General features: G+C 47.4%; 1 protein-coding gene across 1 annotated transcript in view; it reads left to right on the top strand.

Annotated features, from left to right (window-relative positions):
- Ephb1 (EPH receptor B1) overlaps nucleotides 1-23,307 on the top strand; it is a 429,402-nt gene that overhangs the window by 107,446 nt on the left and 298,649 nt on the right. Inside the window, exon 2 of the mRNA XM_031343409.1 lies at nucleotides 21,923-21,987. Coding sequence (XP_031199269.1) covers nucleotides 21,923-21,987 — 65 coding nt within the window. The remainder of the gene's footprint in view (nucleotides 1-21,922; nucleotides 21,988-23,307) is intronic.

The raw sequence follows: 23,307 nt of genomic DNA, 5'->3' as shown, positions 1-23,307 counted from the left end.
GTGTGTGTGTGTGTGTGTGTGTGTGTGTGTGTGTATGTGTGTGTATAGGGGGGTGTTCCTGGGCTGGGCTGATGGACTCATCTAGAATTGGCCCTATTACCCTAGCAGTCTAGATGAGTCCCCATTCAATAGATAATATTCTGTCTCATTTGTATGGTGGGATCTCTAGTAGTAGGGCCACAGGTTATCTTCTCACAGTCATCTGAAAATGTGCTATTGCTTGTACAGGTGTTATAAATGCTAAGGGACAGGCAGGGGCTTCTTAAAAAAGCACATCTTAATTTTTATTCAACTCTGCAAAGGTAATAGGTAGCATTGACAAATGGTTAATACAGAGGTGGAATGCACTAGAAACACTTCCCCCAATGTGTCACCATCCCTCTGCACCGCACCTTGGGAAGCACCATATGTTGTATCCATGAGAGAAGCTAGGGGTTCAGGGAGTTTGTGTAGGCAGTCCAGAGAGCTTGTGTTTGTTACATCCTACCCCAAAGCTGTGTCTTAGTTGTACCATGGCTGGCTAAGCAGGGGGTGCCTCTACAAGAAGCAGATACGTGTGTGTTTTCTCCTGCTGGTACATAAAGCTTTTTATCTTTTTTTTTTTCTTCTAAAGGAAGGCCAGGCAGGCAGAAGGTGCTTGGTGGAGCATAAAGAAAACATAACTCAGTCGTCGGTGGCAATTCCGAGATGTAGCACCAAAGCTTTGTGTGTTGTGGAGTGAAAGTGCATGTCATTTTTGCTGAGGTGTGAACTTAACTCATGGGCACCTGCCACTACGGGTCAGGTGAGGGGGACACAGTCACTTCACCGTTTTCTGCCGCATAACAATTTCGTGACAATGCATACAGCGGAGTGTTTCTCTGGAAAGTATGGGGAAGAAGAACCGTTCCCTCCCAGGAAGACCCGCTGGTACTGCTGATAGAAATTAAGAAAGAGAGAAAAGACCAGACATCTTACAAGACAGAGGAGGGCTTGTTTGTCCAAATCAATTTAAAAATTCATGCAAATCCCAGGACACGTCTGCCGTAGACATCGCCAGTTGACTGGACCAGGAAAGAGGTCTAAGTGAACAAGTCCTTTCCTCGTGTGCACAGCACCCTGCAGCCTGCTAGAATGTGGCCTGCCTTCTCCAAGCTTTTGTCATGTTACTACTGCCTTTAGACCCGGGTCTCTTAGTAGCCAGCAGCCAGCAGCTAGCTCTCCTAGTAAGTAATAGGATGTTGGTGGTTGAGAAGCTGTGGCCAGGTGAGGGGTCTCTTCTTTGCTTTCTTAACTCCGTCCCTGACTTAGTCGCCTAGAAACAGACTCTTGTCTGGGTCTAGTGCCTGGACTTAGAAAGCCTGTGCTACAGTGAGCCGAATGTCCAATCCTATCAGCAAACCTGGTCTCTCAGACTCTTAGTGTGGGGCCTTCTGGATGTGGAGTCATGGTCTAGGCCATGATGGCCCTACCATCAATGGTGAGAGCACGGGGTAGGCTTTTCCAAGTTTCTGTTGCTCAGCTCTGCATTCCCCCTGCCCCTCCTCCCCCCATCCCCCCAGAGCTTTGGCTGACAGAAGGGTTGCCTCTTTCTCTTGCTTGTTTCGGGCTCAGTGCCCAGGGCTCCAGCCTAGCTGCCTAGAGGCCCCATGGCTCTGTAAGATCCCACGCAGGCAGCCTGACAGGAAGGGGATTTGTCCCCTATGTCTGTCACTCTGAGCTGCTCAGGGGGCAATGGGGCTTTTGTGAGCGCTGAAGTGAACCCATTGGCCCATTGTCTGGCCAGGCTTTCCACAGACCGCCCCCAGTACAGTGAGGATAGGGGTGGGGCTGGGAAAGGCCGGATGTATTCCTGGCCAGGCCTGAAAACACCATTCATCCCAGAAGCACCCTGTTATGCAGCAAAGGCAGAATAAAAGAGAAAAGAGGGCGGAGTGGGAAAAAAGGAGAGAGGAAGGAAAAGGAAGAGAGAGAGTGGTCAAGGAGAGATACTGGGACCAACAGCATGGAAAGGACAGCCTTGGAGAGACTTCTAGGTCCTGTGAACCAGTACTGGGAATGTATGTTTCACCTGGAGAGAGAGTGGGACACACAATGAGGTTCATAAGACACCACACAGGGAGATGAAGAGCACTCGTGCCATGGGCATCCCTAGGTAGTTACAGTTGCCCTGGGATTCGTCAACAGAAGTAGAATGTGCCCATCAGGAAAGTGGCAGGATCTCTTCTCAGCCTTTTGGCTAAGATCAAGTGTAGGAAAGTGGCAGGCTCCCTCCTCCAGCTGCTGGGACCATGAATAGCTTGTTGAGCTCCCACAGAGGGTTCTGCCCCATCAGAAGAAAGTAGTGGGAACCACAAGTGTGACGAATAGCAAGAAGAAATTTCGAGAGCTGCCCGCCCCTCTGATCCAAAGGTTGTCATGGAATGGAGGGTATTCGATTCCAAGTGGGCCCTTAACTCAGGTACAAGGAAAGGGGATTCCATGAAGCCAGATTTTTGGCATCTGGGACCAGCTAAGCAGATAGCATTCACTAGGATGGTCATCTTATACAAGCAATGGTGGAAAGATGAGTGATCAAAGGTGCTGTACAAGGCTTTGAGCTTAGGGCAGATGGGCCAGCTTGGCCGCTGGAGGCCTCCATACTATGAGATGTTCTGAAGTAAGTAAGTTAGGGCTGGATTGACAGACAAACAATGAGCAGAACTGGCAGATGAGCTGTCTGCTCTGGAAGATACATAGATCCTGAAGCCACCAAACTTCATGTATTTTTTTTTTTTTCCTGTTTAGGACAAACAGGCTTGTAGGTATTTTTCGTCCCAAAGCCTGGTCTTCGTGGGCAAATGCTTCCCTTTAGTCTGTAGTGTGAATGAGCCAGAGGCAAGCCTGGTGGCCCTTCTCATCTTCTGTTGGGACCCCATGAGCTGCCTTTCAAGGTGTAAATTGCAGACCCCAGTATAGAAGAACAACCCTGCCTGTCAGCCCTTGGGGATACTGGGCAGAGTGATGTCCAGCATGGCCAACTGACTTCTCATTCCATTCCTCCGACAAATCAAGATGCAAAGAGCCTTACCTCCCTAAGTTTCCTTTACCTGCTTGCTCAACGACACCGCTTTCACAAGGTATCGAGAGGACTTAGAGTGTGATACTAATACCTGGGGCATCCAGGTTGTGATATGGATAGGGGCTTTGTTCCTCCCCTAGCTGGAAGTCACTGCAGAACTACCACAGCTACTGTTCACCAGCAGGCTCTGGGCTGGGACTCCACCCCCACCTCCACCCCCCCAGCCTTGCTCCTCCAGGGGATACACCTGATGTCGCCAGCTAGACTAGAGCAAGAGAGCAAGGGGACACTGTGGCCTGCCTGTGCCCAGCTGTGGAAATCTGTAGGACACCCTCTAAGGCCAGTTAGAGTGTTTTTCTGGGACCTTCAAATTCCTCTGGGGACATTTCTGTACAAAGGTGAGCACTGTTAGAGATTTGTGAGCCTCATGGGGAGGACATTTATGGCACTGTGACCATATGGGAGCTCTCAGCAAATGCTGGATGCCAGGAGCCGGTCAATGACATCAATCAGGAAGCACAAACAGAAGTCTTTCCAGGCCTTTTTGCCAGAGATCTTGGTGATAATAGAGAGGCTTTGGGAGTGTGATTGACAGGAAGACTAGACATGCTTTCCATGGGATGGGAGCACTGTAGACTTGTAAAGAATAGTTGTGGGAACCCCTGGGGACCTGCCCATATGAGTCCCTAGAATGTGCAGCAAGCCAGGACTGTAATCTCATAGCCAAAGTTGGGCCCCACTCCATTGGTTTCTTTACAGGGATATGTTAATGGTAGCCCATTAATCCCACCACCACTTCCCTTCAAACTCCTGTACTGATGATGACAGTGATCACGTGGTATATACAAAGGACAGGGCTAGAACTTAGACAGGTAGGTCATTCCAAGCCTTTCAGAGTTAACCCCACAGACCAGGGAACTGTGAAGAAACATCGAAGTGATGTGTGCCTTCACTGCACAGCAAGACTATAGAGGCTTGAAATGGGATGCCTTAGTGGCTGGAGACACATGGAGAACTTTCTGAACAATGATGACCTCTGGAAACCCTGGGGCTTTTGAGCCCATGGGTATGGTTCCTGCCTTGGGAATCTATTGCTAGACTGGTCATTGCTGGAGGGTACTGAGCTGTGAAGGTGTAGAGGACCAGTGTGTGTGTATGGGAGAGGTGCTTACAGACCCTGACATCATTGTCTTCAAGTCTTTCTGCAACCTGAGCAGGAGAGCACACAAAGTGTGATGTGGGGCACAGCTATAGTGGGTGGGCCACATCTCCAGGGCAGAGAAGAGCAAGGCTGAGTATTCAGGCAGGCTTCCCAGAGGAAGAAAGACACAATGACTGGGCCTGAGAGGGATTGGTTGGGCCAGCCTGGGAGTCTGAAGATGAGATGGTTGAGGCTCTCAAGTGGAGGGGACAGTGAAACAGGTCACACACACTGTATTCAAGGGGAGCTGTGCCATGGGGTACCAGGCGGAGTGGCAGTGCTGGTAACAGTAAACACTAAGAGAGGATCAAGGGCCAGTGTCGACCACCTGGCAAGAGCAGCTCCGAATGGCTCTCTTGACTCCAATGGCCCCTGGGATCTCCACAGTGGAATGTGAGATGTGTCAGGCCTGTGTTTCCTCTGGCTGAGTGGCATTCAGCTACCACATCCACAAGACTCCCGTTTAAGGCTCCCTCGGCTACTGCTGCCGCTGAGAGTGTGAACAGGGGCTCTAGGATGCAGCCTAGCGTCAGTACCATGTGAGGGCTACTGAACCACAGATCACTCAGGGTTTTGAGGGCAAGGAGAAGCAGACAGCAGCAGTGTGTTGCTGCTGATTCATGAGCCCAGGCCACCATCCATTGCTGCCTCCATTAGGTCCTCGGAGAGTTATTTTGCATGGGCATGTGGACTCTCCTTCCCAGACTTCCCTGAGGTGATGGATGCCCCCTGGGTGACTGCATCCTGAGTGGAGTGAGAGCACTGGAGGGGCAGGGGCGGCAAGCTGATTATGCATAGTCTTCCAGCACAAACTCACGCGTCTGTCGGGGTGGCTAGGGTAAACAGATTTCATCTCTCTTAGACCTCATGGGACCAGAAGACTGGAACATACCAGGCTCCCGTGTTTTAATGGATTTTTGACACTCCTCACAAAAATGTCAGTAGGTAAACAAACAGCAGTGGGCTTTGGGCCAGGTCTACTCAATCAACCTGCTGGATATTCATTCAGATAATGTCCCCTGGCCTCAAATCCCCGGGGTTCTGTTTCCTCTTTATACCCATGGTGACTGGACTGGGTAGAGGGATATGACCTGAAGTAACTTGCGGGGTGGGGGCGTGGGGGTTCTGGAAAGAAGCTTGGCTGTAAATCTGGCTTAATGCACCTGATGTCTGGGACTGTGTGTGGGTGTCCAGGCTTCTGAGGCCTGCCATGCTTGTGCCTATTGACATGCTATGGCCAGATGTTTGATGCTAGAAAGGCCTAAAGACCCACTGTGTGGTTCTCTGGCTGCAACATATCTTCAGATGTTAGCAAGATGAACCTGAATAGGAGAGGGTGTCTGATCTTCTTAGAGGAGAGAATACAGAGAACAAATTGGGAAGGGAGCTAAGATAGAAATAAAAAAGGACCAGTGGACCATGGCCCTTTGGGGTATTTGTGCCCCCAAACAGCTGCCTTTCATTTTCTTTTTCTTGAGCTCACTCTGGTATTCTTTGTAGGAGAGAAGCTTTCAATTCTTGCAATTACAGGGCTGTCCCCCCTGCATCCACAAATCTTATGGAGGTGAGAAGTAATGCTATGGATGGATAGGCCACAGGAGGGAGGATCAGAGACACCTTCCATGCAGGGGTGCACACCGGATGAGCAGGCTCTGCCTGGGCATGGAAGGCTGTAGAGAGTCTTGGGTTCCAGCCTTTCAAGAGAGCAGTCTTCTATGGCTAGGCCTTGCCCTGGAGTTCTACCTAAGAGAACTTTGGGATTGATTTCCTTGTGAGATAGCATTGACAGCCTTAAGCTTCAGGAAGATTGGCAGCTTGTCTCTGGGAAGGCACCTCCAGGTGCCAGGCTGCCTTTGTTCGGAAACATTGTCCTGACTTTGGCCTCTTGGAAAATTCTGAGGAACTTATTCAACTGCTTTCTTACTCACTTCCCAAGGATGCAGGGAGAGTCTTGATTTTCTGTTGCTCCTTTGGAGCAGTATGGACATATGAGACAGTAGGCAAGAGAGGAACCTGCTCCCCAGACTCCTTTGTTCTCAAACTACTTGTTCTCCATCCACCTTTTTCCAGCATGAAGCATCAGACCAAGGGTATCATGTTATCCTTAGCCACAGCTGCTTGCCCTGCTGCTTAGTGGGTGAGGCAGGTTGTGGGTTCTGTACAGTGTAGAGATCTATTACCTTCTGCATCCATCAAATGCACATGTCACAGCCCTGGGCTCTTGCATTGAAGTTCACTTCCAGCTAGTTCAGCAAGCCTCTACCTCCAACTCTGGAAAGGGGGTGTGTTCTCTTAGGTCTGGCTGTCAGAGGCCACAGATGGCTTCTGCTCTCTTGGCTGAGGAGCCCCCTTCAAGGAGGATGAAGAGGTGGGGCACAGAGCAGAGCAGTATTGGGGCTGCTATGATCATAGTATGATCATTCTTCTAGATTGCAGACAGTGTCTGGAACCCAAAAGACCCAGTGCTATTCTAAAACCTCACTGGATATCATAGGTTAGGGCACAGACAATATGGCCCTTTGGGCTCCTTCATGGTGAACTTCTTCACTGCTTCAGACCCAGGTGAGGCCACACAGGGTCACCTTGTTTTTTGAGAGTGGCTATCAGGGAAAACTGTTGCTATGGCTGTAACTTCATCCCAGAACACTGGCACGTGTGGTGTAGGGGGATGGTGAAGGCTACAACAAACATCCATGTCTGAGTTAAAGATTTGGCTGAGGCTGTACAAGTGTAACTAAATGGCCGGGTGTGGTTTCACAAGCAGCTATGGTTATTGAAGTGGGTTTGGACGCAGGGCGGGGTAAAGCCCATGCCTACTCTTCAGAGTGAGCATTGGAGTTAGAGACTCAGAAAATGGTCAGGTATCCCTGGTTAAAAGCTAAAGAACTTGGGCCACGGAGAGACTTTGCTTCTCATTCCAAGCCATGTGCTCTAACACAACTGCTCTTAGTAGACCATGTAGAACGAACGTCTCAGAGACTGCAGTAAGTGCTTGATATCTTTTTCATGGACTCTCCTCAATTGTGAAGCAGATATTGTAACAGTGTTATCTTCACTGGGTAGGTGATTGAACATGAATTGCAGGGGTCTGAGTAACTTGCCTAAGGTGATACAAATGGACAGCATCAGCACTAAGGCTCAAAGATCTACTTGCTTTGAGTCCAATATGGTCAAGATGCTGTTATGCGGCTGTCCTCTTGCATAGAGAGCTGCAGGACTACATGGAGAGGAGACCCAAGATGTGGGTGCTGCCTAACAGGGCTACCTATTGAAATCCCGAATGGTAAAGTCTGAAGAGGTGACTGAGGGGAGAGTAATGATGATGTTGTGTAAGTATTTCCCCCTTGGGGGAGGGTGGTGGCAGCCATGCAGCTTACTCAACTCAGGAACTCCCCAGGTCTGCTTTTCAGAGATGCAGCTGTCTTTGGTTCCACTGTGTCTCCGTAAGTAACCCCTCACATAAGCGCTTGTAACTAATCCCAGTGCAGTCACTGGTTCAACAAACTAGACTTAGGTAGAATCTCTTTGGTCTATCATTGTTTATGATCTACCTGGGGTAAATAGCTAGTTGTTCATCTCTCTCCTGCGTAGTCTCATAAAAATTTTTTTATAAGGGTTTGCTTAGAATTAAGGACAACAAAGATGGTGTGCCCCATGGGTGTTAGCAACAGTCCTGGGATTTCACCATCTGTAGGCTTGATGAGCAAGGCCAGGGAGCCATGTTCCTGGACCACAGCTGTTGGAGAGGGTCACTACCCTCAGCACTTGGGAAGGCACATGTAGTCTGTCAGTCCCTGTTTCCTGAAACTGACCCGCAGTTTCACGAACCGGGTTCTGCCTCGACCTAAGGGAGAAAGGAGACCTGAAACACAGAGTTCGAGAACAAAAGGACACCGGAGCCAAGTTGAGGGTTTCCAATCAAGGCTCTCCTTTACTTTGGGGGTTCAGCATTTATATACAAGAGAGCATAACTGAATCTCTAGGTTACAACGACATTTGAATAACATAAGGAATTCGGGAGGAGTCAGGAAGAGTCCGAAAGGGAAGCTGGCTGCTGGGCTGAAAGTGGAGGCTTGGGCATCCCACAGGTCTCAGCTCTGGGGAATGGCTGGAGGCGCAGTCCACAGTCGGGGAGGAGGTCAACAACTGATGTCCTCAGGCTGTATGCATGCCAGCCAGCAGGCGTAGCTTCCTCTGTAATCCTCGAAGGTGGAACTCATAGTAGTGAGTCTTTGGTTCAGGCACAGAAGGCATGAGTTGAGTCTGCAGTGGCAAGCTCCGATGTCTTGCAGCTGAGGGACCCCAACAGTTTCCCTGGTGAAGGAGTGCTTCCCAGGATAGAGCAAGGTGGAGCGTGTCTGACGGAACACACGGAGGACAACTCTTCTTTGCTTGCTAGTATGGAAGACTTTGGAGGAGATACTAGCCTCATTTACATCTACATGGGACCCACGTATTAAATGGGAGACATCAAACAACCATATCTTCGAATGTCTTACCCCTCTTGTTATGAGGTGATTTGAGTTTCCCAGGGGTGGGAGGGAAGGTGTGTCAAAGCCTTAACCTCCTGTACCTGGCAGTGTGACTTCCGCTGAAAAGTCACCCTAGGTTTTTTGCAGATATTAGTTAAGATTGATTTGTTACCAGAGTTGGGTACATTCCTCTATAGCATGACTGGTGTGTTCTTATAAAATGTCCATGTTAAATGAAAGGAGAGATGCCCAGGCTGATGGTAGTCTGGAGTTGTGTAGTTGTAAAACACCAACAGCCAAGGGTACCAGGAACAAGCAGAGACGCCAAGGAATGCCTCTGTCTTATAGGTTTTAGAAGAAGTGTGGCCTTCAGTATAGTTTACTGCAAGAATTTTGGCCTCACAGGAGTGGGAGATGACACCTTTCTGTTGCTTTAAGTCAGTTGGGTAGTATGTTGTTACAGCATTTCTAGCAAACCTCTTCTAGTCAGCTCCATAACTTACTAGCGAAGCTCTTGCTTCATTACTAGTTTAAACAATCCCAGGCCACCATGGGGTCTAGTCATACAGGTGACTGTGAATGTGGAGGTCACCCTGAGACAGAGGTCCCCTTTAATTGCCTGCTATGTTTCTTATCTATCTTATCAGAACTTGGAGCCACAAGAGACCCTCTGAGCCAGAGAGGAAGCAGATCCTTGTAGGCCACACACCATGTCCAAGGCTGGGCTGGGCAGAGAACAGAGCCCTTCCAAGGCATTTTGGCACTTCCTAGTACCCCACCTCATCCTTGTGCCTGGAGTCTGTTTCTCGAGGTGCCTGGCTGGAAGGGCCCTTGGTGGGAGGGGCGTTGGAACTATAAGGAACTATAAGGGCTTCCTGCTTATTCCTGAGCCTCTATGTGAACCAATGCTAGATCTGGAGCTTACCCCAACCCTTGAGTCGCTGTGCTGTGACCCATGTAAGTTGTGGCTTCTTTTATTTACCATAATGAATTGTACCTTGGAACATAAAAGAGACAGAAGGAGAAAGGCAGTGTGGGGAGGACTGTGCAGATCTGTGTGTCCCTTAAAAGAGCAAATTTCACAGTTTGTATTTCCAATTTGAATGCCTGTTCAGACTCATTCAGTACGTCAGTCATTCAACAGATGGGTTGGATTGGCTCATTCAGTTTACTCAAGCTTGTTTCTCTTCCTTGCTGGCCATTACCACCCATCAATCAATGGAGACATACATAATAAAAGCTTCCATTTGCCTAAGGTTTACACTTGGCAAAGCTAGCAAATAAGTGTTAGTCAAATGAGTGTACTTGATACAGAGCTTCTTTCTGGGCATGTTCCTATTGGCTGGGGGCAGGGGTGCTGTGCTCTGTGAGAGAGGAGGCCTTTGATACTTAGCTGGGTTTTGGTTTGCTCACTGCAGGGAGTTGAACCCATGTCTGTAGGGTTTATTGACTGGGAAGAAGCAGGCATGACATGAAACTCAGAGCCAAAGTCACAGCCCTACCCTCCTCTCTTGGTGCTCAAACGTAGTAATGCAAACCAGCCATTGAGGAAATGAGGGGTACTCAGAGCAAAGTGGACCTCCATGGGCAGAGAGCCAGGTAAACTTTAAGACCCACTATTTCAGTGGGTGACGAGAACTGATAGGTCACCCCAGGATGGTGGAATGGCAGGAATGACAGGAAGTGGGACAAGGGTTTGCTTTGGGGGATCCATTTGGAGGAGATATCTCTGGATCAGAGAGATCTCGGAAGTACAGACATTAGTAACAATTATCCAGTCAGCAGAGAGTGGGAAAACCACAAAGTGGGGAGGGAAGAGGTGGAGGAGGTATTTCTAGAAGATAATGTGAAATCCGTGTTTCTGAGTTTTGGTATTGTAAGACAACATAATGACACAGGAGCATGCCTGTCCCAGCAGAGCGTGCTTCTTGTCACTCTGTCCCTGCATCAGTATGCCCCCCAGTTGAAGCATCCCTTGAATTGCATCTTCGGGGCACACCAGTTACTTCCTGATATATGTTTGGGGGCTTACATTCACATCTACAGCACTGGACATGTGCTATGTCCAGTATATGTATGTCCAGTATATGTATGAGGATAGGCTACTGTTGTAGTCTCAACTGTAGACAATTCTGTGATGAACATGCTCATGAAATAGGGCTTTTCTTCCACCTTTCTCTGATAGTTCTTTCCTCTGGACAAACCCTTGATAGTGATATCACTCTGTGGTCATAGGCCCCTGGTGTTGGATAAAACTAATTTATTCAACTGCATAGAGATCAGATGAGATGGGACTTCTGGTGAAACATCACAGAGGAGATGGGTCCCAGCGTGCAGGGATAGAGTCTGGGCTTGGGTTGCAAGGAATGGAAAAGAGGTACACAGAGGAAATGCGTGTCCCAAAAGAAGAAGTAATGGAAGTTGATGAATGATTTGGTAGGAAACATCAGCTTGGATGTTTATAAAGTGCTTGGTATTCAAGATCGAAGATCTTGGGCACGTGCATAAAAGTCCAGAAACCGTGGTGGGCTGCATTTGTAATTATTACTAGAAAAGCAGAGACAAGTGGATCTCTAAAGCTTGATGGCCAGCTAGTCTAGCTAAGTCACTGAGCTCCTGGCTCAGTGAGAAATCTTTGACCTGTACATGCACCTGCATACACAGTGTGTGTACACCCCCATACACAAACGGGTACATATATATTAGACACATACACATCCTCCTGAGCTATCAAAAGCACAGGTGCTGGGGAAGGGTGATAGGAAAGTTTGGAGGGAGGTTAGTGTGGAGGAAGAGGAGAGGGAAGACAGGGAGAATGAGTGCAGAGATTTAGATGGGGTGGACCCATGCTTGGAGGTGGAACATGGAAACCTACTTGGAGAATATTTTTACTCCAGGCCAGGCAGAATACAGACCCTATTAAGTGCCTGGCTGGTGAGGTACCCTTAACAGCTGACAATCACCCAACCCTGTCCCTAAACTCAGATCTAACAAAGCCTCTTCCTGGGTTCATTTTGAGCCAATACAGAGGAACAGGGACCCAATCACAGCTGGCCAGTCTGTGCTACCACAGGGAGGTTTGGACATGCTAGGAAATTCGGCTTGGTTATCTTGTGATGGTGTTGAGACCTTGTTGCAGGAGGATCCAGGGGACCACGGAACATCTGAAGGACTAGGCAGATGCCATTCAGGAGCCAACAAGTCCGGCTTGTCCAGTGTGTAGGTAGGGTTGAGGCTGGCATGCCCAGTGTGCAGGCCTGGGTCTGGGGTAGCATGGAGGTCCCTGGGAAAGGCAGAAAGCTTAGCTGTGCTCACACATGACCCCTAGCCTACCCTGGAGTTGCAGAGTCACCTTATACCTGCCAGCATGGGCTAGGCTTAGGGCTGCGTATGGGAGCATGTGCTCATGTATAGGTGCCATGTGTGCATGTCTGTATGTCTCTTTTCTTGTGTCTGTGTGTCTGTGTGTGTTTCTGTATATGAGAAAGAAAGAGAGAAAGTAGAGTAGTTGTTGTCGTCCTTGTCATCGTCCATGTTCTTGTGCTTTCAAGATCCAAGAGCTGGGGGAGAAGGGAACAAATGCTAGCTGCCTACCAGGGCTTTGGTGGCTTACCTATGACCCTACCCTTTTCTAATTCGTTGTTCACAAGTGCCCCTGTATACCACCTTCCTGTCATTCACTGAGGCTAGAATTAAAGATTTACTTGCATGAGGTTAGTTTCTATTTCCTGATTGGCTCTAAGCTCCCTGAGGGCTGCCTTGTCTGATAACTCTCATTTTATTTCTGGAGTCTGCACTGGCCCTCATCCCCACATACTCCCCAAAAACTCTTGTACAGGAATTCTTTTGCTGCCGACTCACAATCTCCTCCTATGATTCTTTGCAAAGGAGAGTTAGGGCTGCTTAAGCCATGTCTGCCACAGGGCAAGACTCTCAGGTTCTTGTGTCTAAGGGACAGGAGCCTGGTTTGTGAAGCACACCATGCTGTGGCTCCCAGGTTCAGGACTCTTGTGGGCTGTCAGGAAAGGGCTGCATGGTGACACTGGTCCGTGCTCGGTGAGCTTGTCTTGTCAAATACGCATCAGGCATTGCCTCAGAAACAACCGGAAGCTACTGTTCCCTCATCCTTCTACACCTGTGTGTATTGTTACCACCGTGGAAGGACATTGTAAATCAACTGAATGTCTAATCTATGTCTCTCCAAAAAAGAATGGCTGTCCTGAACAAAGAGAGCTTATTTATCTCTCTTTTATCACAACAGGTATCTAATTCCCCCTCAAACATCAATATATCCACAGATGCCAATGGAGACAGAAAGAGAAACTGCTGGCCTAGCCAGCCATCAGGTGTGTCTTTCTTCCCATAGAGGCAGCCTAGATGTCGCCTCACCACCTAGACCCCCATGCATGGCCCACTGGTTACTGAGTGGGTCATGAGGTTCCTATGCTGAAATCCCTAAAGAAAAATGTCCCTGAGGTAAAGGGTTCATCCTGCCAGGCTCCTCCTTCCATCTTCCTTCCTGCTGGTCAGTCCTGCACTTGCCAGAGCTCCCTTCTGTCTCCCACTTTGACTTGCTGTCCCTTGAGGGCATTCCCACTCAGTTTCCTTCAACCTGCCTTTGCCTCTCCCTGTGATGATCTGAAAGCCACTACCCATTTCCTGTTGAAAAGGCTGATGGGACAGTAAAATGCTCGTTTTATTTTTCCTTCTCCAAGGCTGCCTTCACCTAGTCTAGGAGATCAGCCGTGCTTACTGAGACAGATACACTCATGCCCCTGTGCAGAAAATCTTTGCATAGTGCCTTGAGCTCTCTGTGTGCAGCCAGAACCTGCTGTAACTAGGTCCCATCCACGTGCTCATCCAACATCCTCATCCAGCCCTGTATCCTCAACATATATCACGGACTCCTCTTCTTTCAGTAATCCGAGGAGGAAAATAGTAGTGAGGGGCAGAGGACAGGATGGAAATGTGTCATTTCCTCCCTAGAAATACCTTATGGGCACCCTATAGGTATCAGTGTTTCAGATTGTCCCCATAGACCCGGAATATAAGCTGGGACTGACCAAGTTACTACAGCAGTGTAACTATAAGACTGCTGTGCCTCCCCATTACCCATTCATTATCTTACCTCCGAGACCCCATCCTTCAGAGAAGATGGTGGTGGGTGAGAGCTGCGTTCTGGTCGTCCCAGAGTGTTGTTTTTCCACATTATACATGAGCTCCCAGAGGGGCGGAGCCTAGGAGGTGATGGGCATGGGTCCCAGAGCCCTGTCCCCTGCAGGCATCTTTGGATCTGACAGCAACACATGCCCTTCCAGCTGGTCTGGTCCCCGTGCCACTGTTTGAGAGCAGAAGTGACGGTAAATATTTAATTGTGCTTCCACCATAACTTTCTGCCAGAACTCTCAATATGCTTTATAAATGCAAATGAGTGCTGACTTCCTCTCCAGGGAGATATAAACCTCCCCAAATTACTTTTATTCGGCCCCCGCCAGAGCGGAAAGCTGTAATCAGGACCTCCCCATTCCAGAAGAGCAACTAACCTTAATCACATGGAGGGGGGGTCATGTGGCGGTGGTCCTCCTTCTCTACCCTGGACAGAATGCTAGGAGATGGATACCTCTTGCTGCAACTTCTGTCCAATAGACTGCGTGGAAAACACTATTTATAAGCAGATTCAATTACCGTCTAAAATGGGTGCCTATGACTGTTATGGAGTCGGAGCTTGTATTTATGGAATTAACAGAACAAAGGAGTCCCTGGAAGGTTTGGAAATGAAATCCCGTACTTAGTTTTGATTCCGGACTCCATTTCCTCTGCCACCATTATTCCCCAGCACCCCTTCAATGAAATTCTGTGGTTGGTAAGGATTTGCATTCTGGGAGCTTTTGTGGCTTTGTGGCCCAAAGAGAAAGCACCACCCTTCAATCCCAGAGCTGCAGGAAGCTTCCAGATCTGCCCGATGGGGCTTGAGGCTCTCCATGTCAAGGTGGGAAGCTGTGTGACTTTTCAGAAAGTAGCGTCCGTCTCTGCGCCTGCGCCGTGGTTTGCTGTTCTGTTGCACGGATACTTTTGTCCCTGCTCAGACCCACCTGGCAGAGATATTTTAATGATCACGGAGATGAGCTTCTACAGGGGCTCCTGGAGTACCTTCTGAGAAGTGTATTATGTAAATGTGGTGTGTCATGATGAGCGCTATTAGTGCTGTGAAGTGGAGATGAGGAGAAAAGGGAAGTTTGCTCTTCGCAAGGACCCCAGCTGTCGGCAGTCGGCGGGGAAAACAAAACTCAAGATGCTCTGTGGTTCTGCTTGTGATAGCACCAGGCTCAACCCTAACTGAAGCCCAAAGAGGATGAGAAAACGCAGCTTTTCCCTCTCCCAAGTAGCTTCATAATGCGAGTCATCAAATCCATCGTGGGCAGAGAGGCTAGCTGTGCTCCAGGCATGCTACCCACTGCCAAGGTGCAGGGGGAGGCTCTCTGTTGTCCTGTTGGTCGTGCCCTATAGATATCCCCATGGCCTGATGCATCCTGCACAGGCTCCTAGTGACTGCCTGGCCCTTGTTTGTGGTCCATAAAGATCCTCTTTGTAGTCCTTCATCAGACTTGCTCAGGTCCTCAGGCTTCTTGAAGGCTCTTCAAGTGGCCATTAGAAGTCAAGGCCACTGTTTGTGGTTTTACACACTGGGATGAAAGATGTCCAGGACCCTGTGTCTGGAACTCTGTCTTGGGCTCTGGTGTAGGCAGCTTTCTGGAGTAGCACTGACTAATGAGTATATCAGTATATCAAGGACGACTTCTTCTTCCTCTTCTTCTTCTTCCTCTTCCTCCTCCACTTCCTCTTCCTTCTCCTTTCTCTTTCTCTGTCTGTCTGTCTGCCTGCCTGTGTGTATGTGTATGTGTGTGTGTAGTTGAACATGCATATATGTTCAAGGCCAGAGGTCTATGTTGTGTGTCTTCTACTGCTATTCACCCTATTGAGACTGCATATCTTACTGATCATGGAGCTTACCATTTTAGCTAGACAGGCTGGCCAATGAGTCACCAGGATCTTCCAGTTGATGCCTCCCCAGTGCTGAGATTATAGATGTGTGACCTGCCTTTACATAGCTGCTGAGAATCTGAACTCAGTTCATCATGCTTGCGTAGTAAGTCCTTTGCCCCTGAAGCCTCTCAGCGATGATAGAGTCATCATTGTCTCTCTGTTTTATTTCCACATGTCACCTCCAGTTTCTCCTTCAACCTTTAGTTCCTGTCTTGACTCTTGGTTCCTTTAAGTCCAAAGATTTTTGTAACTCAGCTTTCTGCCCTCCTATCTTTTCCCTGAAGCAGTGAGCGAGGAATAGCTGTTCACATGGGGTAGAGGAGGCAGTGAAAGGTCAGCAGGAATAAAAGTATCATCAGTCTCTCTACTCACCCCTGTGAGCTCTGCATGTCTGCAGCTGGGTTGTGCTGTGCTGGTCTGCTGATATGTATGTACCCCGGGGAATCTGGGTGTGTAAGACACCTCCAGCAGCATGTGTGAATTGTCAAAGACATCACTTGAGTTGGGGGGCTGGGCCACACACCTCTCATCTCAGTTACTCAGAAGGCTGAGGCAGGAGGATCACTTGAGCTCAGGAATTCTGGATCAGCCTGGGCAACAAAGTAAGACCTTGTGTAAAAGGAGAAAGTTAGCCTTCCAGAACAATTTAATGAGCATATAAAAAAAACAACACATTGACTTATCACTTCTATGATATCCCAAAAACTTCAACTCAAAAGGACTCATAAAGTATTTGGTATAAAATCTTTGAACCTTTGAACTGAGCAATGAGTGCTCAGGGTAGTAGAGTATGAAAGAGAAACTTGATGAGTTAGGCTTTATCAAAACCAAAAAAACCGTGTGCTCTTGAGAACACAAAAGGCAAGCACCTAAACGGGAGTAAATATGAAGTGTATATCTGAAAAATGAGCCAATTCTGGGGCAGGAAAAGAACTCTGAGGAGACCCAAGAGTGGCTGGGTAGGAGTGGAGAGTGCTTGCCTCCCCTTCAGGAACCACAGGGGAGTGGAAGCTGAGAGGACTGAATGAAGCTCTGTGAGACAGGGAGAGCTGGGTTGGCTACCCAGTGATGGGCAAAGAACAGCAGGAATCAGGACCCTCCGCCCCTGTTAAGGAGATATTGGGGGTGAGCGAATGGTCAGTAGAACACCCCCAACAGAACCCCATTTCCAGGGATAGCTGAAGTCTAGCAGCAAGGGAGTTCCAAAATCTTGGTAGGCTGGGCCAAGTAGAGATTGCTGCCTGGAGTTTGCATCATGGTGTTTCTCAGAGAAGGAGCCTACATTATCTTCGTCCTCCTCTCCCCTCCCCTCTCCCCTCCTCCAGTGGCTACTAGTGTGATGGAAGCAGTACCCTCTTTAGGATAGAGGACTTCATATGCCTTTCCCCAGTGGGAATGTAAACTTCTGCCTATGCCCATCCTGGGTGCTCCACAAACATTTTCCCAAATTCACCCAAAGCATGAGAGCTTCATGACCCCAACTAGACCCAGCGGTGCAACTGTGTCTCCAGCACCAAAACCTATGCAGTGCCCTTTACAGCAGGGGCATGTGGTTCAACACAGTATGTGGTGTGAGGCCTAAGGCCCCAGGAAACAAAGCCCTTGCCTTCTGGGACCTGGCCTGTCTACCTCACGCTTCTCTGCGCTACTGTTACCAGCATACATCACTACTGCCTGTTGTGGTTTCCCGAGGACATGCTTCTCAGTGGATCTCTGCTGCCAGCAGTGCTCATGACCAAATGGGGTTTAGGGACACATTCCCCCATACTTTACATGTTCCTAGTACCACTACCGCCATTATAGGAGAGACTACTAATGACAGAGGTCCTCATCCCAGTTGGGTCCTAAGGAATCAACCGCTTAATTTTGCATGCCTAGGATCACCATTCTCTTATGGATACCTTAATTTTGCATGCCTATGTTGTTGTTGGCTGCTCTGTGCACCAATCACTACATCCACGTGGCTGCTAGACTGTCTCTGAAATCAGATGGGCCCCACTGTCACATGCACTATCTTAAAAGCTATTGATTCTAACCAAAGGATCTATATAGAGACTGTATTGCAGCACTTACCTGGAAGTAAATCCAACTTAGTCTACCAGACGACTACACTAAGAAACATCTTCAGCTGAAAGATGTTCATATGAAGGTTGCCCTTCAATTGAAGGAGACACATAATCTTTGGGATGTGCAAACATCGATGTAGAGACGCAGTAAATATCAAGAAGCACAGAGACAAAATGTCTCCCAAGGAGTACACTACTCTCTAGCAAAGGACCCCGAAGAAAAGGAAAGTGATAAGATGCTGACGTGCGATTCAGAATAATGATTCCAGGGACTGTCACTGAGATATAAAAGAATACTAACAGATGAGTCAATGGAATTTTAAGAAATCAACTCACAATATGACTGAGGGTACAGTGGAGGACAGAGACTGTGGGGAAGAATCAAACAAAGACTGGAGCTGAAGAACTTGGCAAATCAAATATAAAATGGAGTTAAGAGCTCCACTGGTAGACTACACCAGTGAGAAGAAAGAATTTCTGAACTGGAAGCTGAGTCTTTTAAAACATCTCGGGTTAGATAAAAGGGCATGAGATGGGGGTGCCTTGAGAGTTAGGACTTTTGGAGCCCCATTATCCAAATTATTTTCGGAATTATCAGTATTCAAGAAAGTGAAGGGATGGAAAAGACACAGGGGATGTTTTCAATGATAGTAGCACATGTCCTTAACCCTGGGAGAGATATGGACATTCAGATCCTGGGAGCCCAAAAGACCTCAAATAGATTTGACCTACAAAGGTCTTCTCCATGGTGTTCAGACTCAAGCTTTGAAAATTACAAGACAAAATTCTAAAAACAGTGAGAAGTGTCAGATCACATTTAAGAGGGCCCCTCCCCACCCCCTGTGGCAAACAAACAGCAGTTTTCTTTGCAGTAAGCTTATAGGCGGAGAGGGAATGTTATGGTACATTCAAAGTTCAGAGAGATAAAAACAGTCTGCCAACCAAAAATATTATACCCAGCGATATTTACCTTTGGAAGTGAAGGAAAGAAGAAACGATATCTCTAGACAAGCAAAACTGATGAAATTCACAGCATCACTGTACTACTACTGCTATAGAAGTATCAGCATCACATAAAACAGAAAGACAATTCCTGCTCAGAGATTAGGAGAATATAACACTTTTGTCAAAATGTCTATTCTACTCAAAGCAATCACAAACTCGATATAGTTAGTTTTCATCAAAATATCAATAACATTCTTTACAAGGCTAGAAGAGAGAATCACAAAATTTGTATGGAAAGACACAAGATTCAGGTTACCTAAAGCAATGCTGTACAAGAAGAGCAAAGTAGGTGGTATCATAATGCATGTACTGAGCATACTACAAATATCTTTTAGACATGTAAAAATAGTTTAGTCAGGGATCCCCACTACATCCAAGGCTGCACCTGATAATCAGAACTCAGTAACATCACTCACCCAAGATAACCAGAAACAATCCTAGAACCTCATGATGCCCATTGGATATAAGCAGAGATCATGAACAGTGCTGTACTATGCACATCTGGAGAGACACCACCTTGATCATCCCTATGGCTAGAGACTCTCAAATTAGAGACTTCTGTTAGAGACTGGACTTCGACTTCAGCTAAGATACATCAAACAAGTGAGCAGCCTTGGGGAGATAGGCTTAGGACAGTAGTTAGGAATTTAGAGTGTGAACCTTGTGTGATGACCCTCAGTATAATAAAATGCTTTATTGTATTAACTACATGTATCTACCTTTTTGTTCTCAACAATGATTGCCTTTAAAACATGCCACAAAGCTATAGTAATCAAAACAGCATAGAATAAGACATATACAGACCCATGGAATAAAAAGGAAAACCCTGAAAGAGGAATCCATTTATTACAGCCAGCTAACCTTTGACAAAAGTTTCAGGAGCACCTGTTGAAGAAAGGACAGTCTCTTCAATAGATGGATCTAGCAAAGCTGAGTGTACATATGCAGAAAAATAAAAGTAGTCTCCCATGTCTCAGAATGTATGAAAACCAACTGAAATTAATATAAAAGCCCTGAAACCATGAAACTTCTGGAGGAAATATTTCAATGCCTTGACATAGGCAGAGATATTTTATATATGAGAAAAAAAGCACCAAAAGCAGAAGAAGCAAAAACAAAAGTAGACAAATGGAATTCTGTCCAATGGAGTCTCCACACAGCAAAGGAAACAGTAGGGTGGAGGGACAGAGAGAGACCTGACATAGGGGGAAAATGTCTACAGAACTCAATCAACTCACCCCCAACAAAGTCTAGTTAATAGTAAGCAGACATAATGAATAGACATACCTCATGGGAAGATACAAAAATTAACACATGAAAAAAGTACAAGGTTGGGAAGATGGCTCAGTGGGTAAGTCATTGCCACACAAGCATGAAGAGGAGTTTGAATCCCACACATGCATACCTGCACTCCGACACACACACACACACACACACACACACACACACACACACACACACCACATATGCACATACATACCAATGCATACACATGCACAAACGTGCACCCACACACACACATGAAGACTCATAACTCATGAACACATGTGCTGAGCCTCACTGATCCTCAGGAAAATGCAAACCAAAATGACATTGAATTGTCATCTCATCCCATGATGAATGGCTGCCATGGTGAAGACGAAAAGCAGACACTGGTGAGAAAGGAAAGAAAAGCGACATTATTCGTTTCTGCTATTGGGAATGTAATTGAGTAAGATCACTATTAAGAAATAGAAGGGGTGGCTCTCAAAACAACCAAACGATGTTTCTTCATATTGTTCAGCAATCCCATGTCTGCATATGTTTTAAAAGAGGAATGGAATCATTGTGTCAAAGAGAAGCATGCATGTTATGTTTATTCCAGCATTGTTCACAATAGCCAAAATGTGGGATCAACTAACACATCCACTGGAATGAAGTTAAAAAAAGAGAGAGTGTGAGAGTGTGTGTGTGTGTGTGTGTGTGTGTGTGTGTGTGTGTGTGTGTGTGTGTATGGAGGAGTGGAACATCACTGAGCCATGAAGAAGACACAGTCTGCAAAGTATGCAATGTTGAAGGTTTGGAATGAGTAGAATTCTATTCTCGTACAATAGCTCCAATTTGGAAGAGAATAAGCATATGTAAAAATTGAAGTGCATTCATAAAACAGGATTGCACTTAGCAATGAGAAAGAGTGAAGCTGTGAAGCTGCTTTGGTGATGCAGGCTTCTTTTACTCGAGAATTGGACTTTGGGGGATTGTGAGTTCAAGGCCAATTTCGACATTAGCTAGCTCAAAAAAGTCTCCTCCCCCAAAACTAACAAAACAGTAACAAAGGAGAAACTATAATATTCTCAAAATGTGAGTTTTTCTTAAAACTATTATCTTGAAAGCAGCCAGAAAAAAAATCATATAGTAATATGATTAAAGACAATGGCTTTTACTTTTAATGACAATAGATCAGCCATTGCCGGGCCAGGGACAGAATGAGCTAGGAGCAGGAGGTTCAGAAGACCAACAGGAGATGAAGATATGCTCATCTAGATTGATTCTAGGGTTGAAACTGCCTTCCTGTTTTGGATCTGCTCTTTGTCAAATTGTCTAAGCACCTGTCAGGTTACTGGGGGAGAGGGTGGGCATATGTCTGGCCCAGGGGCAAAGAGACTTGTGGGAATGTCAGTTGTTGTCTGAGAACTTTTAAGGACATCAAAAGGGATGGATGCCTTAGAGGAGGCCAGGGAATCTGAAGGGAGAGAAGTGAGGCTGGAGAAGCAGTTAGGTGCAGAGGAAGAGGACACACAGAAGGTTCAGTAAGGCTAGAGAAAGGCTGGTCATTTGGCTACTGGGTCAGCAGGGCCCTGAGAAAGCCCTTGGGTCGAGTAATGCAATGTGGGTAGAGGCTGGATATGGGAGATAAAGATGTGAGTGCCAAGATAGGTCAAGGCATGGGCAACTGGAAAGAACAGGAGGTCTGCAATGGGTCTGAGCTGACTCTGCCCCCTCACTGTGTCTGGGTCATCACAAAGGAGCCTGCATGTAAAGATACCCAAGACTGTTTCTGGCACCATCTACTATCACACATAGCTTCATGCTCTGTTCTCTTTCTGGTTTGCAGAAACATTGATGGACACAAGGACGGCCACTGCAGAGCTGGGATGGACGGCCAATCCTGCCTCTGGGGTGAGTATCACAGCAGCCTCCTCACTCCTGCAGGAGAGCTCCGTTCTATAAGGTGGCTGGGAGGGGCAGGGCTTTCCTAGAGCCATACACGTGGCTAACAGTGCACAGAGCGAATGCGGGGTACATTGCCTATCTAGAAAGCAGCACCACAGGGTTTCAGACCTGAGATGCTCCCTTTTGTGTGGTGTAGAACATCTCTTGACCCAGTACTTCCAGACAGCTAGCTCCCAGTCAATACAAGCCATACGTGTGTCAGAAAGGGGACATTAAAGCTAATGCCTTTATAGCACATCAGACATCAGCAGTGCCCACAGGCTGCAGAGAGGCCAAGGGCATGAGGAAGGGGCTGGCAGTCAGAAGGGCTGAGGCTGTCTTTCACCTGGAGCTTTTCTTAGAAACACATTCTTTATTCATTTGGTCAGTGTACATGTATCTGGCTAGACCCTGTAGCTATGATGAACAGCTTTGCGATGCTCGTGGTTTCCTGTGAAAACCATATTTTCAAACATGTCATCCATGTTCATCAATGAGTTAGGGCACATCTCTGTGACACTGGAGAAATGAATAGACTTATGTGATACAGAACTGGCCAGTGAGGAACTGGAGGGGACAAGACGTCTAGATGAAGAAAGTTCATGTGAGCTGGATTTAGGGAAGTGAATAGAAGTTTGATAGGTATGATAGGTATAGGTTTGGGGAGCTTGGGAAGATACTCAAGGTAAGAGAGACAACTGGTCAAAGAGTGGGTCATGAAAAGACATGAGGCCCAAATCTATGCATAGAACATGGCAGAGTGGAGAGTGTCAGGATGAGCAGGGGCGTATTAGAACACAGCTCAGTCAGATGGTCCTTGAGTTTTTAATCTTCCAGGAGATGGAGCGATTTGGTTAACAGAGTAAAAGGGTCGCCCAGTTGATATGCGAATCACTGAGAGAAAGGCGTGGAAAAGTCTCCTTCAGCTGCCGTGGGTGTATCCAAAGAATAAGATTAAAATGCTCTACTCCCAGAGACCTTTGAGAGGAGTGAAGGAGGGTGGTCAGAAATGGGGGACCACAGTGGGATGGAGGGGGTAGAGAAGATGCTCACATGTCCTGCACAGTGATTGGCTGGCTCTAGGTCTTTATGATAAAGGGAGAGTGCAGAGGGATGAGTAGGTTCTTCTTTCAATGCAAGGAGAGAAGTCAGGTAGAGTAGGGTGGCCCCAGGCTTCTGTGCTTGGTAAAGTAGCATCCACAGGGCACTTCAGCACAACAGGTCCCCATCTTGTCCTAAGAGCTCCTCAGGTGGTAGATCAGTGGTGCTCTCAGTGGGCACTCCCCA

The sequence above is a fragment of the Mastomys coucha genome, unplaced genomic scaffold (assembly GCF_008632895.1).
Source record: "Mastomys coucha isolate ucsf_1 unplaced genomic scaffold, UCSF_Mcou_1 pScaffold23, whole genome shotgun sequence".
NCBI lineage: Eukaryota > Metazoa > Chordata > Mammalia > Rodentia > Muridae > Mastomys > Mastomys coucha.
This window is presented reverse-complemented; position numbering and strand designations above follow the sequence as displayed.